At 45.4% G+C, this 17605-nt stretch overlaps 1 protein-coding gene across 1 annotated transcript; it reads left to right on the top strand.

The window, feature by feature from the left end:
* The first annotated feature begins 10040 nt into the window (after positions 1 to 10040).
* Positions 10041 to 15995, top strand: LOC101464411 (leucine-rich repeat-containing protein 3). The gene is made up of 2 exons (XM_004575359.3): positions 10041 to 10196; positions 11208 to 15995. The coding sequence occupies exon 2, from the start codon at positions 11506 to 11508 to the stop codon at positions 12292 to 12294; it is 789 nt and encodes a 262-aa protein (XP_004575416.1). The 5' UTR covers positions 10041 to 10196; positions 11208 to 11505; the 3' UTR covers positions 12295 to 15995.
* Positions 15996 to 17605: the final 1610 nt, after the last annotated feature.

Genomic DNA, 17605 nt, shown 5'->3' with positions numbered 1-17605 from the left:
GGTTTAGCTGTCATTCAAAAGTGCAAGCAAGCTTGAAATTTGAATTTGATACATCAGTAGGTGCCGGGAAATAAAGAGATAATGCACGTGGACTGATTTACACAATAGGGGAGTTGCAAAAACTCATTTTTAGGAGCTCAGCCAATCATTTAGTGGAGTGAATGCCACATATGATAAGCAGAACGTTTGTAGATATGCAGTTTGTCAGAAGCTTTCTCTGCATAAAACCCCCCAAAATGAATTCAGAATTTACAACACGGATGCATGCATTCATGTTTTCCAATCTTCCATTCTTCATTTTTGGTGAGCTGGTGATCTGAGTTTCCTGTTCTAAGCTGACAGCACTGGTTCTGCTCCTGCTGAGATTGAGTGATTCATGCAGGTTGTCTTGACAACTTCTAAATGCACGGAGTTGTTTCATTGTGATTGCGAGTGCCTAAACGTCATTCTATATAAACTTATGGCCAGTGTGTGTATTGTTTTTTATTAGCAATACGCTCTAACCATTTAAGCTAACCAGTTAGCTATAAATCAGCAGGTATACCTAATAAAGTGGCCAGTGCCTGTAACTTACAAACTGCAGACATTGAAGCACCACGATCTAACTGAAGGAAACTGTTTCCAGGGCCTACTCCGTGGATCGGCTTCCTCCGAGGCGTGGACGTCTATCAGCAGAGAATGTACTTTCACCTATCAGCAGAGAATGTCCCTTAGTCTGTAACACAGTCAAATATATTCTCAAGTAATATTCAAGCATGCCATTCAGCGTGTTAGTACGAGCAGCTCGGGAGCAGCTTGGGAGAACAAGAAAACAGAGACTGCTTTAGATTGTCTTCCCAAAGGGACTCAACTTTATTCACAAGTACAACAGTTTATATAGAGGGTAAAATTCATGAGACAGCAGATTTATCAGTTTAAACCAGTACAGACCAAGATAAGGCAGCGTCTTCCTGCCCTTGGGTGAAGAAGCATCCTTTGTGTAGTGTATCAGTTCAGCTACAATTGTGATTATCTCAGCGACATATTTTCAAGGCACAAAACGAAGAGTTCTTTCATTAGTGAAATCTGAAACAAACCATTTGGCCTTCAACAGGCGTCTAAAAGATTAAGAAACTAATGTAGCTGAGGGAGTGATCTCTGTGGTATTTCAACCTTGTACCAGCCTGTGATTCTCACACATCAATTCTTGGGTCAAAGAGAAAAACACTGAAACAAAGGGGCCTTATTGAATGACAGAGTTTTCCTGCATAATGTCACTATAAAACAATATCCAGTAAATGCTCCCATGGTACTAAAATACCTAACACTAACCATCTGAGCTAACCAGCTAGCTTCATGCCCCCAGTGTACCTAATGAAGTGGTCAGAGAGTATAATTTACAAGAAGACATGCTGACATTGTTGGCTGTTCCTGAGCTTGAACCCATGAACCCCCTCAGTGTTGGCTCTGGCATCAGGCTCTAGCCATCAGAGCTAACTGGCTAGCTTCATGGGCCGTGGTGTACCTAATAAAGTGGCCAGTGAGTGTGATTCACTAATTGCAAATATTTAACCAAAGAAAAGAGAAGAGCAAACAAGTCTTTCACTGCAACTTTTTGACCAGCGTGTGGATTGAACCCTGTATTTAATAATCTGAGCTAACCCTTCAGCTAAACACAAATAGCTGTATGTACTAAAGTGATCATTGAGTGTTAACTTACAAACTTACAGCTTTACATCATAAACTACACATGAGCAAATTTCCCTAATAAAGTGGGCAGCTACTACAATAGTTTTCCATCCTCTGTTCCTTGTTTAGATGAGTAACTACATTTGAGCAATTTTGGGATATATATATATATATATATATATATATATATATATATATATATTGTGGCGAGCTCAGACAAGGAGGAGACGGAGGTATCGTTTGGTCTTGCTTCCCATGAGCTAGCCAGGGAGCACAGCTGTTTATTAACATTTGCAGAAGAACACTGCCGCTAGCTAACTGCTCAGCGCAGCAACAACAACACACAGGGTGTCCTCTGACACCGGAAGGACACACCGTCGCAGTGAGAGGGCGTCACCCGTCACAATGGCAACATAGACAAAACATAACTGTACAAACAGAACCCCGAACAGCCCTGACCCGCTACATAGCCCCCACCTAAGGGGTCAGTCGTCCCCGACGACCCCATTACCCCACACAAAATCCTGCAAATTGCGGTTGAAGCGCTCAACCAAGCCATTGCTTTGTGGGTGGAGCGGTGTGGTTCTCGTCTTCTCCACCCCCAGTCGCCGGCAGATCTCCCCGAAGACCTTCGATTCGAAGTTACGCCCCTGGTCACTGTGGAGCTCAGACGGGACCCCAAAACGGGTGAAAATCTCCTCCACCAGCTTCTCGGCCGTCGTCATTGCGACAGTCCATAGCCACCAACACATACCGGTTCCCTGACTCTTTGACGGGGAAAGGCCCTAGGACGTCCACTCCCACTCTTTCCATTGGGGCCCCCACCAGGTACTGCTGAAGGGGGGCAGTGGAGCGTTGAGTTGGGCCCTTCTGTGCCGTGCAGGTGTCACAGCAGTGCACATGAAGTTCCACATCCCGTCGACAGCCAGGCCAGTAGAACCGTCCCCTGAGGCGGCGGAGAGTTTTGGCGTTCCCATAGTGTCCTGCCCCCACCGAGCCGTGGACCAGCTCAAGCATCTGCGACCGCAGCGACCAAGGCACCAACAGCTGCAGGAGATCTCTGCACTGACCGGGGGCCCGCCATCTCCGGTACAGGAGGCCGTCGTGGGTCTCCAGATTGTTGTGCTGGGAGTAGTAGGCCTTCACCTCGGGCTCCTGTCCCGACACCCCCGTCCAGGCGGGGCGTTGCGCCGCCTCTAGCCAGGCCCCCACCTAAACCAACGTCACGTCGGCCTCCTGCTCCCGCTTCAGCTGCTGCGTTGTCAATGGGAGCCACCCCCCTCCGCCGGTTGTGGCCTGAGCAGTAGCCACCCCCAGCACCTCCTGGGCCCGCTCCTCCTGTCGCAGGCAGTAGCGGCACTCGGCGGCTATGCAGGGCTATCTGGAGAGGGCATCAGCGTTGCCATGCTGTCGACCTGCCCGATGCTGGATCTCGAAGTCATAGCCCTGAAGGACCTCCAGCCAGCGGGCCACCTGCCCTTCTGGGTGTTTGAAGTTCAGGAGCCAAGTCAGAGATGCATGGTCAGTGCGCAGGAGGAACCGGCAGCCGTGCAGATATGGCTGGAAGTGCCGCACCGCTAGCACTACGGCGAGCAGCTCCCGCCGGGTCACGCAGTAGTTCCTCTCGGCTCGCCCCAAGGCACGACTGAAGTATGCCACCACCCGTTCTCCAGCCTCGTCCTGCTGGGAAAGGACCGCCCCGACTCCTACATTGCTAGCATCAGTGTCCACAATGAAAGGTTGCCGGGCGTCGGGGTAGGCCAGGACTGGGGCTCTGGTGAGGGCCTCCTTCAGCTGTGCAAAAGCCGCAGCACAGGCCTCCCCCCAACCAAACAGCTGTCCCTTATCAGTCAGGCGGTGGAGGGGGCTGGCCATCGTCGCCAACCCCTTGATGAACCGACGATAGTAGGAGGCTAGGCCCAGGAAGCTCCGCAGTTCTTGGACATTTGAGGGAGTCGGCCAGTCCCGGACCGCAGCCACTTTTGCGGGGTCAGTGGCGACACCTCGAGCGCTGATCACATGGCCCAAGAACGTGGTCTCTCTCGCCAACAGCCGGCATGTCGCGGGGTTGAGCCGCAGCCCAGCTCGTCGGATGGCACTCAAGACCTCGCTCAGGTGAGACAGTGCCCTGTCAAAGTCGCCACCGTGCACCAACAGGTCATCCAGGTACACAACGCAGCGGCTACGAGGGATATCCACGAGCACCCTCTCCATCAGCCTCTCAAACGTCGCTGGCACATTGCAGAGCCAAAATGGCATGACCCTGAACTGCCACAGCCCCTGTCCAATGGTGAATGCAGTCTTAGGCCTTGCATCGGGGGCTAGCTCCACCTACCAGTAACCGCTGCGTAGGTCGAGGGAGCTGAACCAATTGGAGCCGGTAACGTAATCTAGGGCCTCGTCGATCCGCGGCAGCGGGTACGAGTCCTTCTTGGTGACTGGATTGAGACGGCGAAAGTCCACGCAGAACCTCGGGCTGCCATCCTTCTTCCCCACCAGAACCACGGGTGACACCCATGGGCTATTGGACGGCTCGATCACCCCAGCCGCAGCCATCACACGGATCTACTCTTCCGCTACCTGCCGTTTTGAGAGGGGCAGCCGGTGTGGGCGCAGACGGATGGGCTGAGCAGAGCCGGTGTCGATGGTGTGCTGGACCAGACTCGTCTGCCTACAGTCTTTGTCACTGGCGGCAAAGATGTCCACATTCTCATCCAGGAGGCACCTCAACCGCTGGCGCTGGTCGACGTTGAGGCCTACGCTGCTGCACTGCCAAAGGTCATCAACAGCCTCGATGGTCTCGGTCGAGGGAGGTTGAGGCTGAGGCAAGTGGAGATGACCCGGAGCCACCTGCATCCGAAATCTGCTGAGCGGCAGCTGCCTGACGCCTGTCTCGTCTGGTCCCCGCTCCCTGCTTTTGGCCCTGCTGGAGGGCAAAAGTCTCTGCGCCAAGAGTGATAGCCAGCTTTGCGGTGTCGACGCAGGCCCCCCAGTGGCTCAGCAGATCCAGGCCAATGATGCACTGGTCTTGAATGTCGGCGAGCCAGAAGTCGTGCACCAGCTCTAGATCCTTCACTAGGATCCGCAACGGTTTCTTCCCCCGCATAACGGTTTTCTCCCCCGTCACTGTCATCAGCTGGGTGTCTGTGGGCAACCAACGCTTCACCAGTGGCCCGGATGTTTCAGGGAGCACGCCAGGTCGTATCAGGGAAATGGTAGACCCCATGTCCACCAGGGCCTGGCATGGCAGGTCCTCAACACAGCAGCTCAGGTAGAGTCCCTTGAGGTGCCCAACTCGGCCCACCACTGTGCATCGTCCTTGGAGGGGGGCAGGAAGCTGGAGCGGTGGTCCCCTCGCTACACTGCTCCCTCCTCATTTCCCTGAGGCTGCGTAGTTCCGGTCTTCGGGGCTGGTGCTGGGCAGTCACGCGCCACGTGGCCAGACTCATCGCACCGGTAGCAGCGGTCGACGAGGATGCCTCCGGGGCACCGAGGGTTGCAGCTGGGACATCTCGGCGACCTCCCCCTCCCCGTCGCAGTCTGTGGCTCTGATTTGGGGGTAATTTGGGGGGGGGCACCTCCTGGTTAGGTCGCGAGGTGAGCACCGGCTCGGCCCTTTCAACCTCAAGGAGCACCTCACGGAGGGTCTGAGGCATGGCCAGGCGGACATGTTGGCGTAGTCGCTCTGGGAAAAGTCCTCGCAGAAAAGCATACAGGCTTAGCTCCTCACGGGCTGCTGCTGGAAACTCCGGGTAGCCATGACGAGCATACAGCAACACGTCTGCTGCAAAGGTGCCCAGGCTCTCGCCTGGTCGACGGCTCCGGTTGGTTAGCTGCTCTCTGCTCTGATCAGTGGAGTGCCGCTGCCCGAATCGCCTCTCGAGTGCCGCGGTGAGGGCCTGGAGCTCATGCTGCTCTGCCGGGGCTAGGTCAAGGAGTATCTGCAGTGCATCTCCCTCTAATGCTAGCGCTAGGTGTGTAGCAGTCTCCTCTTCGCTCCAGCCACTATGTTTGGCGGCTAGTCGCACTTGTGAGAGGTAGGGCTCTAACGGGGTTAGCCCGTTGTATTTCGGTACCTTAACTGGCGTGGTAGGCATAACTGCTCGCGGTTGGGGGCTCGGCATGTGGCCCATGAAGCATTGCCCTAGCAATATATATATACATATAAAAAAAAAAAACACCCAGCACGCCCCTGCGGGCGGTTTATCCTTCAAGCTCGGGTCCTCTACCAGAGGCCTGGGAGCTTGAGGGTCCTGCGCAGTATCTTAGCTGTTCCCAGGACTGCGCTCTTCTGGACAGAGATTTCCGATGTTGTTCCCGGGATCTGCTGGAGCCACTCGCCTAGCTTGGGAGTCACCGCACCTAGTGCTCCGATTACCACGGGGACCACCGTTACCTTCACCCTCCACATCCTCTCGAGCTCTTCTCTGAGCCCTTGGTATTTCTCCAGCTTCTCGTGTTCCTTCTTCCTGATATTGCTGTCATTCGGAACCGCTACATCGATCACTACGGCCGCCTTCTTCTGTTTGTCTACCACCACTATGTCCGGTTGGTTAGCCACCACCATTTTGTCCGTCTGTATCTGGAAGTCCCACAGGATCTTAGCTCGGTCATTCTCCACCACCCTTGGGGGCATCTCCCATTTTGTATATATATATATATATATATATATATATATATATATATATATATATATATATATATATATATATATATATTAGGGGTGCAACGATATTCGTATCGATATTGAACCGTTCGATACAGTGCTTTCGGTTCGGTACGCATATGTATCGAACAATACAACATTTGTAATTTATTTTATCAACTTTCCTTCTGACGATGCTGTCTGTGTTGAGCGCTCAGTGAATCTGCGTTCGACTGCTCCGCCTAGGCTGCACTGTCGAGCGCAGATCCACTGAGCGCTCAACACAGACAGCATAGTCAGAAGGAAGAGCGCAGGGCAAGCTAGCAAGACAGAAGTTAAGCTCTCCTTGTAACATGGACCTCCCCCACCCTCATTCAGATCTGGCGTTTGGAATTATTTTGGTTTTCATGTGACGTATGACCCTGAAGGTAAGCGAGTCATGGACTAAAGTAAAACAGTATGTTGGATGTGCCGTGCAATGCTCAATTACATGGGTGGGAACTAGTGTGTTAGCGCAGTTAGCTCGTTAACGTGTTGGCCGTCTAGTCCCATGCACGGGGCGATCGGCGGTAGCTCGTTAACGGAGATTTGCCGTGTTGTGGCGTTAAGGTCATTTCAACGAGATTAACCTGAAAGCACTAGTGGGAACACAACAAATATGACTGCACATTTACGCCGACATCATCCTAGTGCAAAGACAAAAACAACAAGCATGCTACTAACTTTAGCCGAGTCATTTAGACAGCTGTTAGCACATGATTCTCCTTATGCTGCTGAGAATATAGCCCAGAAGAAGCGGATAGTATAGCTTTTATTTTGGAAAGAGCCATTTCTCTGTAATAAACTCTCTTTTCCAAAGATGAGTGATTCCTCAATCAGATACAGGGCTTGCAATATCGCTAGCCCGACGTCCCGGGGCTATCTCTGCCCTGCCTGTCGGGCTATTGTAGGAAGGAAAAATATATGTCAATGCTTTTGCATTCTTTCAGAAATGTAGCTGGGTAATTATGTCATTGGGTGAGCCACTGTCAATATGTGACATATTGAAATCGTGTTTGAATTTGCGCTTGTTTTTTGCTTTCACTTTGCAATCGCGCGAACTGTGTATAGAGAGCGACAGCACTGATCTGTGAGTGATGATAATTTGTGCACCAATTCCTCTGACATCGTCTTATTAATCGTTAACTTACTATGCAAACATGACAAGTGAAATCTCCCGCAGCAAGCTTAAACATGTGAGAGGTTGATCGCGCAGAGAATCGCTGAGCTTATGTGAGTGCGTGTGTAAAAGCAGCAGGATATATATTTTAGTTCTGCTGAGCCAAATAAGACAGGTCAGGGTGAAGAAGTGACAGCCAAAGAAAAGCTTACCACAAAACGGAGAAGTTATGACAAATCAGACTATAAGGCAAAAAGAAAGTGCAGCTTTATGGTTTCATGGACAAAAGAATTTCTGTGGCTGCAATATGACGAGCTAAATAACCAGGGCTGCACATAAGTGGTCCGCAGGTGCGCATTCGCTGTCAAAATAAAAAACACGCACAAGGGTTAGGGTTAAATTTAAAAACTGTACTTTTGAGTTAAAATATATATTTATAATTTTAATAAATGACAAATTAAAATGTATATACAGTTGTGGTCAAAAGTTTACATACACTTGTAAAGAATATAATATAATGGCTCTACCGAGCGTCCCGTTATTTCTAAAAGTCAGATTTTTCTCTGATAGAGTGATTGGAACAAATACTTCTTTGTCACAAAAAACATTCATGAAGTTTGGTTCTTTAATGACTTTATTATGGGTTAACAGAAAAAGGTGATCACATTTTCTGGGTCAAAAATAATCATACGGCAACATGAATTAGCAATTTTGGTGACTTAGAAAGTTGTCAGTGAACTGAGCTTCATAGCATGGCCTCTTAACTGCTTGTGAGCGATTATGAGTGACGACAGCTGGTGACTTCTCTTAGGCCAGTTAAATAGGGCTCATTGGATACAAACGCCCACAAACGCTACAATGGGAAAGTCAAAGGATGGATCTGAAAAAGCGAATTATTGACTTGAACAAGTCAGGAAAGTCACTTGGAGCCATTTCAAAGCAGCTGCATGTCCCAAGAGCAACAGTGCAAACATTTGTTTGTAAGTATAAAGTGCATGGCACTGTTTCGTCACTGCCAAGATCAGGAAGAAAATGCAAGCTATCACCTGCTGCTGAGAGAAAATTGGTCAGGAGGGTGAAGAGTCAACCAAGAATCACCAAAAAGCAGATCTGCCAAGAATTTGAAGCTGCTGGAACACAGGTGTCATTGTCCACAGTTAAACGTGTTTTGCATCTCCATGGACTGAGAGGCTGCCGTGCAAGAAGGAAGCCCTTGCTCCAAAAGCGGCACCTTAAGGCTCGACTGAAGTTTGCTGCTGATCACATGGACAAAGATAAGACCTTCTGGAGGAAAATTCTGTGGTCAGACGAAACAAAAATCGAGCTTTTTGGCCACAATGCCCAGCAATATGTTTGGAGGAGAAAAGGTGAGGCCTTTAACCCCAAGAACACCATGCCTACAATCAAGCATGGTGGTGGGAGTATTATGCTGTGGGGCTGTTTTGCTGCCAATGGAACTGGTGCTTTACAGAGAGTAAATGGGATAATGAAGAAGGAGGATTACCTTCACATTCTTCAACATAACCTAAAGTCATCAGCACACAGGTTGGGTCTTGGGCGCAGTTGGGTGTTCCAACAGGACAATGACCCCAAACACACATCAAAAGTGGTAAAGGAATGGCTAAATCAGGCTAGAATAAAGGTTTTAGAATGGCCTTCCCAAAGTCCTGACTTAAACCCCATTGAAAACATGTGGACAATGCTGAAGAAACAAGTCCATGTCAGAAAGCCATCAAATTTAACTGAACTGCAACAATTCTGTCAAGAGGAGTGGTCAAAGATTCAACCAGAAGCTTGCCAGAAGCTTGTGGATGGCTACCAAACGCGCCTAATTGAAGTGAAAATGGCTAAGGGACATGTAACCAAATATTAGCACTGCTGTATGTATATTTCTGACCCAGCAGATGTGATCACTTTTTTCTGTTAACCCATAATAAAGTCATTAAAGAACCAAACTTCATGAATGTTTTTTGTGACAAAGAAGTATTTGTTCCAATCACTCTATTAGAGAAAAATCAGAGTTTTAGAAATAACGGGACACTCGGTAGAGCCATTATATTATATGCTTTACAAGTGTATGTAAACTTTTGACCACAACTGTATATATTCTGAATTAATTTATTTTCTAATCCCTTTGAGTTGGAAGAAAACAAGAAAACACATTTTTCTATCACTGTGGGCGGGACCCCTCAAAATTTCTACTTAAAGATTAGACAGATTTTTTTCTTCCATATTTAAAAAATGCTAGAATCTATCATGAAATGATTATCAACTTTAGTGTGTCAGCCTACAAAGCGGTAATATACAGTGCTACTGTACACTACACAAAAAACTTTCTGTGTTGTGTACGTTTTCCCGGAGTCTTCCAAGTGCTGTATTTCCCGGAAGCAAACAAAGGAAGAACCGGGGCTCCAGCGGTGCTACCTCACCTCTCCATCTCTGCACACACACACACACACACACACACACACACACACACACACACACAGAGAGAGAGAGAGCAAGAGAGAGAGAGAGAGAGAGACTCACCGCTGCTGCTGCTGCTGCTGCAAATACACAGACAGGAGATCCTGACTAAACTGCTGGACTCTTTAAGCAGCTGCTTTTTCTCAGCTAGATTCTGAGCGGAGACGTCTGTTTGTTTGCAGAGGATGAGGCGGTGATTTACTCCTGGATGTTTCTCCGGTCCGTTTAAAATCCAGCAGGACAGAGTGAAGCTGTCAGGTAAGTTACCAACTCCAAATTTAGTTTAAAATAGTTAAGCCAAATGAGACCAAAATAGAAAAAAAAAAATTTCTGCCTGTATTGATCAGTATAAGATTACTTTATCATGAATAGGAATAATAATGTATGCAAAAGTGTTTCTATGGTATTCCTAAGGGGAGCTGGGCATTTATTGTTGTAATTGTTAATTAATATATCAGTTAATCAGATACTTTTTACATTAACATTAACATTAACAAATTAATTAAGTTTGCCATTTAGAATCTACTTTATCGTGTAAAATATCAAATAAAGAACAAAAATAGAAGGTAGATGCTTTAAAGGAAATTTAAACTCAATTAGCTGAAATTTCTGAGAGTTTATCTCCGAATTATGCCCCCATTTAATAACATCTACACCTGTAATATCCTTTTTTATTTCCTGCATCCTTATCTCTGCTACACCCACGTTAATATCCCTGTAATTTCCAAAAGGGCACCGCAGTTTCTGAAACATTAGCTTATCGTATGAACATCATTCAGAAGCCATTACACAGCAGCTTGTTTGAGACTCACAGTCTTGATCAAAAAGCTGCTTATCACTCAGTCTGCACCTTGTCATCGGCCTGAATACAGTGCATCCTGTAGAGGGTTTTAATTTGCATCCCGACCTTCGATGCTCTCACATACATCACTGCTAACCTTATAGACTACAGGCAACTTCTTATTTAATCACAAATCACTGTTTTTCAAAGTTCATCTGATGCATATTGATGAGCCCACACCTTGTTTAATGACTTGTCGTTTTCTCGCGGGGACAGATTTTGAGTTGAGGGACCCATGCTATAGAAAACCTTGTATTATTATGATAATCTTGAACTTTACCAACTTCCCCCTCCAAGGAGGAAGGAGTCGGAGAAGAGGGGGAGGATTTTATTTATTTATTTACTTTTCCTGGAAAGAGGCTGTGAGATGAAGGGGCCGCGATATCTTTTTCACCCTTTGTTTCACTGTCATCTTTTTTTTCTCACAGGTTTCTTGCAGCCGGGCGGAGAAGAGGTGTCCCTCCCACCATGGACTACATTTCCCACCGTGTACTGTCTCTGGGTTACATCATCCATACCTCACTGTGAAATTTCATTTAGCAAGTATGCAAACTTTCAAACGTTTGCCTTCTTTTGAGATGGATCAGTTAACTGTCAGAATAAACGATGTTCAAGCGAATGTTGAGAATGAAACTGTAGCCACATCCTTTGCTTGAATGTATTTCATGCCTCTAAAGCAACACACCCTCATACCAGCAGCACTGATTTCAGTCCTAACGCTGGCTAATGGGGGCCTCTCAAAGGTGCAGGTCATCCATAAACCCTTCTTCTTTTAGTTCTCTTTTCTTTGTGGGAACACTTCTCTTCTCTTTGATGATGACCGCCTATGCCTGCCCTAAGCTCTGCCACTGCACAGAGAGGAACGGCATGGTGGTGCAGTGCACTTCGCGCAACCTGGAAAGCATCCCGCCGAACTTACCCAAGGACACTGTGGTTCTCCTGCTCTCGTCAAACCAGATCCGACACGTCCCAAAAGGAGCCTTCGCTGACCTTCACCGCCTCAGGGAGCTGGATCTATCTCACAACGTCTTGGAGAGCGTGGAGGTCGATGCCTTTCAGGGGGTTTCCGAAGCCCTGCGGACCTTGGATCTTTCAAACAACCATCTGAGCGGCCTCCCCAGGGACACCTTCACCAAGCTGCACGCCCGAATCCGCCTCTCCCAGAACCCCTGGCACTGCGAGTGCTCACTGCAGGAGACACTGAGGGAGCTGAGGCTCGACCCTGAGACGGTGAACGAGGTCAGCTGTTTCACGTCAGAGCAGGAGGAGTACGTGGGACAGCCGGTGATCCAGGTCCTGGACTCGGGGATCAACTTTTGCAACTTCCACCACAAGACGACTGACGTAGCCATGTTTGTGGCCATGTTCTGCTGGTTCTCCATGGTGACAGCTTACATCATTTACTACATCAAACACAATCAGGAGGACGCCAGAAGGCACATGGAGTACCTCAAATCACTGCCCAGCACTTCTCACATGAGCAAGGACTACGACACAGTGAGCAGCGTGTTTTAGGATGAATATGGATCAAAGTGCAGCGATGAATACAAATGACAGAGAGGCGATGAATATGTTTACAGCGAGCAATACTGAGAAGTGACAGGCGTGAAGGCACAAAGATTTAAGGAGGAGGTTTTAAAATGTTGCTGTCATCATCAAGTGCAGGCTTTAAACAAAAAGAAAGACACAGCTCAGACTCAGATATTTTACTTCTTTAATAACAAAAGATGTCAGATCCTTATTTCTCACTCCAGTGTATTTAACACACCTCAAAAGTTTGCATATCACACCAAGTTATAGAAGTTCAGCTACCAGCTGAGGAGAACCTGAGAGCCACTTGAGTGTGAAACAGAAATGAGCTCCTCGACAAATAATTCCCATGGCTTCACAGAAAAATATCCAAGTTTGATTTTGTTTAATGCATTTAAAAAAAAAAGAAGAAGCAGGGGGACCTTTAGGGGCAACAGCAGAGAAATTAGCTGTAGTAGCTGTTAATCTCTGTTAAAACTGATATATGTTTCCCTCCTAATGTTAAGATGATGTATGCTTAATGATGCAATGCATAAAGGATATAGGTGTTGTAGAGAGGATTTGATGGCTGTAGGAACCCCTGTGACACCCCTGCACTGTCAATTTAAGGTGGCTTGGCAGCCCAGAATTACATTTCACACTTGAGCCCTCATTTTGCTTCAAATGTTGATGAGTTTGTAACTTTTGGAAGAAGAAATATGATAAATTCCTGCCACAAAAACAAAGTTCAGTTTGAGAACTGAACTGATCGTCTCTTTCTCTATTTTTGCTTAACTAAACTGCACACACGAAATGTTTCATCAAATTTCAGATTCTGGAAAGTCTAGTCGGCCACAACTAATTTGGCTCAAGGATTCTTCCGGCTAAAAGGGAGATTTTCCTCCCCGCTATCGCCAAGTGCTTGCTCACATGGGTCACTGGATTGTTGTGGCTTTCTCTGTATTATTATAGGTTCTTAACCTTACAATATAAAGCGCCTTGAGGCGAGCGTTGTCATAATTTGGTGCTATATAATAGGGACATTGGCTTTGTATGACATCTTTCAGAGTAACAAGTAGAAAAAACAGTCCAAAATTGAGTATTTAGAGCAGTCTGAAGTCTGAGCATTTTGTACATAAGGATTCCTTAATTGTGTTCTGAGTGATTTACTTGAAATTTTAACCATGTTTATTATGAGCATTTACAAGTGTAACAGTGTATATTGCTGGATATAAGTGAAAGAATAACAGGTCCCCTTTAAACAAACTCGATATCGACATGATTTAATCTGTTGTCAACATGTAGGCTCATTGAATCTGCACTTCCCCTGCACGGTGGGTGCATGATTGTTGTTTTTTAATTTCCTCAGGCTCTTCCTGCTGCGTCTGACATCTGAAAGCAGCTTAACCAAAGTGGACCCCACCCACAGGTTTTTACACTTCCAACTACTTGACTGTGGAATTCACACCAATTAGGAGCGGCTTGACTTGTAGCACTCGCAGAAAAAGAAGTGGTGACAAATAAGGCAATAACCTGAAAACATGTGTTTTTGTTTGTTTTCATCTATTAATTTGGATTGCATCACACACATTTCATGCCTGTTGACACACACACTGGTTTTTACTGGAATAATTATTTTATTTAGACTTAACATAAAACCATATTTTTCAATATATGACCTTTTTTGTGTACAAGTTGATGCTCATTAAAAATAGTTGGACAGAAATCAACCAGAAAATATGGGCATAGCTGTGATCTCACCCGTTATGTGTGTATTGTTCTATTCATTTATTCATTTATTCATTTATTTTAAGTAACGAGTAATAATCAAAGGGTAGATCGTAACTGAGAGACACTGTGCACTGACAGGGTAGCAATTTGTAGGTAGTCACACCTGAAAGTATTCCCTACTCAGTTTCAAGGGAGTTGTTGAAAGCTCTCCGCCAATCTGCTCAAACAGTCTGCAGGCATAACACATTCCTCACAGTGAGATCCTGTTATCTGTTCGTACAGATTTTACGATGAAAAATACCCCTGGCTCCAAATATGGAAGTCATATATCTTCAGCTGCATAGATCTAGATGGAGCTGAATATTAATACGTCTTAAAACCCAGAAATAGTTTCATCCTACTAACGGCTCAAGTTCATAAATCTAACGAGCCATTGTGGAGGGTGCTTCAGTATCCACAGTGTAGTGATCCATTTATCCGCTACATAGTCGTTTATGCGATTCATGTGGTTTCTATCAAACTGCAAAAGTCTTGAGCCACCCTCTTAATACATCTTCATATTTTGGAAGGAAAATGGAAAATGGGTGTAACAGTTTATTGGCCAGCAAAAACAGAGTATCAACTATCCTAATGAGCCTGAAAGTCAAAATTTGGTGTGACCACTTTTATTCTTTAGCACAGTCTGATCTGTCTTAGGCAGCTTTCTTATAATTTCTTTAAGGAATTGTAGCGGGGCGTGGTCGGTGGTGCCAGGGCAGGGAAGGCAGATGCACTTGCGGAGCATCTGCAATCACGCCTCTCTGGGTTAAAACACTGAATGGGGTCCTATCATGTCGTTGTTGTGGTTGGTGATGTGTGCGGTTGGCAGTGGGAGAGCTGTGGCTGTTCGTATGTTTATAAGCAACTGTGTTCATAAAGAGATGCTTAAAAGCATAAATATGTCATCGGGTCTGCCGTGGTTCATTACAGTAGTCTTCAGAAATAGTTCTCCAGGCTTCTTGAAGGACATTTAAAGCTCTTCTTGGATGTTTCTGCCTTTTGTTCTGTTCTCTGTCAACATGATCCTACATTGCTTCAATAATGTTGAGGTCCGGGCCCTGGGGAGGCCAATCCATGACTGATAGTGCTCCACTGTGTGTTTTTCTATCCAGTTATGACTTCTCTGTACATACTGACGATGATTTAGATTCATCAGTCCATCAGCCCCGTTATCACTGATTTTCACTCTAGTTCTTGTGTAATTTTCATACATCAGGCTTTTCTCCCTGTTTCCTTTCCTTAAGAAGAGTTTCTTGCCAGCCACCTTTCCACTGAAACCATTTTTCAGTGTTAAGGTGAAATCTTTTTTGATGCTTAAATGATTCATACGTCAGTGTTAATTGCCTTAACAAACATTAACATTCCTTTGAAAATGATCAGGCACAAGGACTGGACTGAAAGTGAGTGAAAAAACAGCCAATGTCCAAAGAAATAGTTTCAAAGACCTTCAGAAATTCTGGAGAACTATTGCTCAAGAAGAAAATCTGGCTGCTTGGAAGCGAAATAGAAAGAAACGAGGGTGGCTCAAGACTTTTGTACCATATCCAGCCCCTAGAAAAGTGCATTTAACTTTCTTTTTTTTTGCTTAATATCTATCGCTGACCTTGTAGTCTCTAAACCTCGACCTATCCCTTCTGTCACACAGTCAGGACTTTAATTACGATCCACATTACTTTGCTTTACAAATCCCGAGGGCTGCAGTGTACATCATATTGAAGCGAATATTATTAATTATCTGGATACAGCTGAGGTCAGTGTGTCTCGCTAACTTTAAGAGTGGCACTTCATTAGAGCTGTGTAAGCGCTTTAGTCAAATGGAGAGAAATGCTCAGTACCGCAGCAGAAAACAGCTTTTGTCGACATCTGAGAGGCGCGCTGTGTCGATTAATAGCTTTCTTTGTTTGTTAAATACTAAAAACATCACCTCAGACAGGAGAAAGTCAATAAAATTATCTGTTTGTCTTCTCTCTGCTGTTTCTTCTTTGCCAGCACTCATGAATTTTTAGACCTTTTCTCCCTTTGCTTTGCTGTTTAAGTCTGTTATCAGTAGAATCTAAACAAGCCTCCAGTGAACTGAAATATGTAGATTTTTCTCCACAAAATAAGAAAATAAGACTAAATAAAAAGTCCCCTTATAATGAAGTCTTCATCAGTTGACTGTCACACTTCCATTTCTTTGACACTATGTCTTACAAAGTAATTTTAGCTGTTTTTAAGCAATTTTGGAAGGAAAAATTTAGGGATTAAAGAGTGCCTTTTGTGCCGTTGCAGAAGTTCGTATAAAATTTAAGGAGGCAAACTTACATTTTAAGTTTAAACTGCCCCTGCAAAGTGATTTTTACTCCTTTTTTTTCCCAATGATTTTTAGGTGTGTGGGGATTTTTGAGGGGAAATGGAAAATGACAGCTTTGAATCTATTTTCCTTCTGGTTCATTTAGACAGTTCGCATCAAAACAACCAAAAAATCAAAGACACTCATTGTACTTTCAAATGTTAACAACCTGAAAATCAAAGTGCAATACTCTTTTGTTATTCTCACAAGCATCAAACACTCCCTGCACATACAGTCCTGTGAAATAAGTTTTTATGAGTTTTTATGCAACTTTATAAGTGGAGGAATTTTGTCTCATTCTTCAGTTCACTGAGGTTTGTGGGCTTTCATTTATGTACAGCTCTGATTCATTGCTTCTCACTCATTTGCTGCTGTGCTTGGGGTCAGTTTCAGACAAGCTTTAGCTGTGAAACAGATATCCACACATTTGACTATGGACAACTTTGGTATACAGAGGAGTTCATGGTCAAATCCATCACTGCCAGGTGTCCAGGGCCTCTTTCTCCAAAACAAGCTCAAAGACCCCTCCACCAGAGTGCTGACAGCTGATATGAGGTGTTTGGTTTTGTGCATTATACCAAACATCTCCACTTTGGTCTCATCTGTCCATAAGACATTGTTCCAGTCTTGTGGTTTCTTCAGATGCGCTTTTTAGAGAGAAGAGGCTTTCCCTGGCCTTTAGAGTCTTAGATGGAGCTCTTGGTTTTATGTAGTTACATTTTTAATGATAAAACCTGCCTACATGAAACACAATTAATATTTATACATATACTTACTAACCTTCAGAGTAAAATGGGAAGTAACCAAAGACAAATAACTTATACAGAATGTGAAAACTTGACAAGGAAAACATGATAAGAAATGATGCAGAAGAAACTCAAAGCACTGCAAAACTAAAGGGCAATGCAAACAGAAACCGTGTTTTTGTGAGACAAGGTGAAACGTCTCACTGATGCTGAGAGATGAAATGGAGTTTGAATGTACCTGCTGTACTTACAAACCTAACACACACATGCTGTGGTGAATGGTCAGGTGGAAGGAGTGGACTGAAAATTTGTGAAAAAGCAGTCAATGTAAAAAAAAAACAAAAAACAGGTGTGTGTGTGTGTGTGTGTGTGTGTGTGTGTGTGTGTGTGTGTGTGTGTGTGAGAGAGAGAGAGTGAGATATATATATATATATATATTACAATGAAATATGTTGGAAGGTGGAAGATT

Source organism: Maylandia zebra, linkage group LG23, assembly GCF_041146795.1.
Source record: "Maylandia zebra isolate NMK-2024a linkage group LG23, Mzebra_GT3a, whole genome shotgun sequence".
Classification (NCBI taxonomy): domain Eukaryota; kingdom Metazoa; phylum Chordata; class Actinopteri; order Cichliformes; family Cichlidae; genus Maylandia; species Maylandia zebra.
Note: the sequence above shows the minus strand (reverse complement) of the source record. Positions and strands in the feature narration are given on the sequence as shown.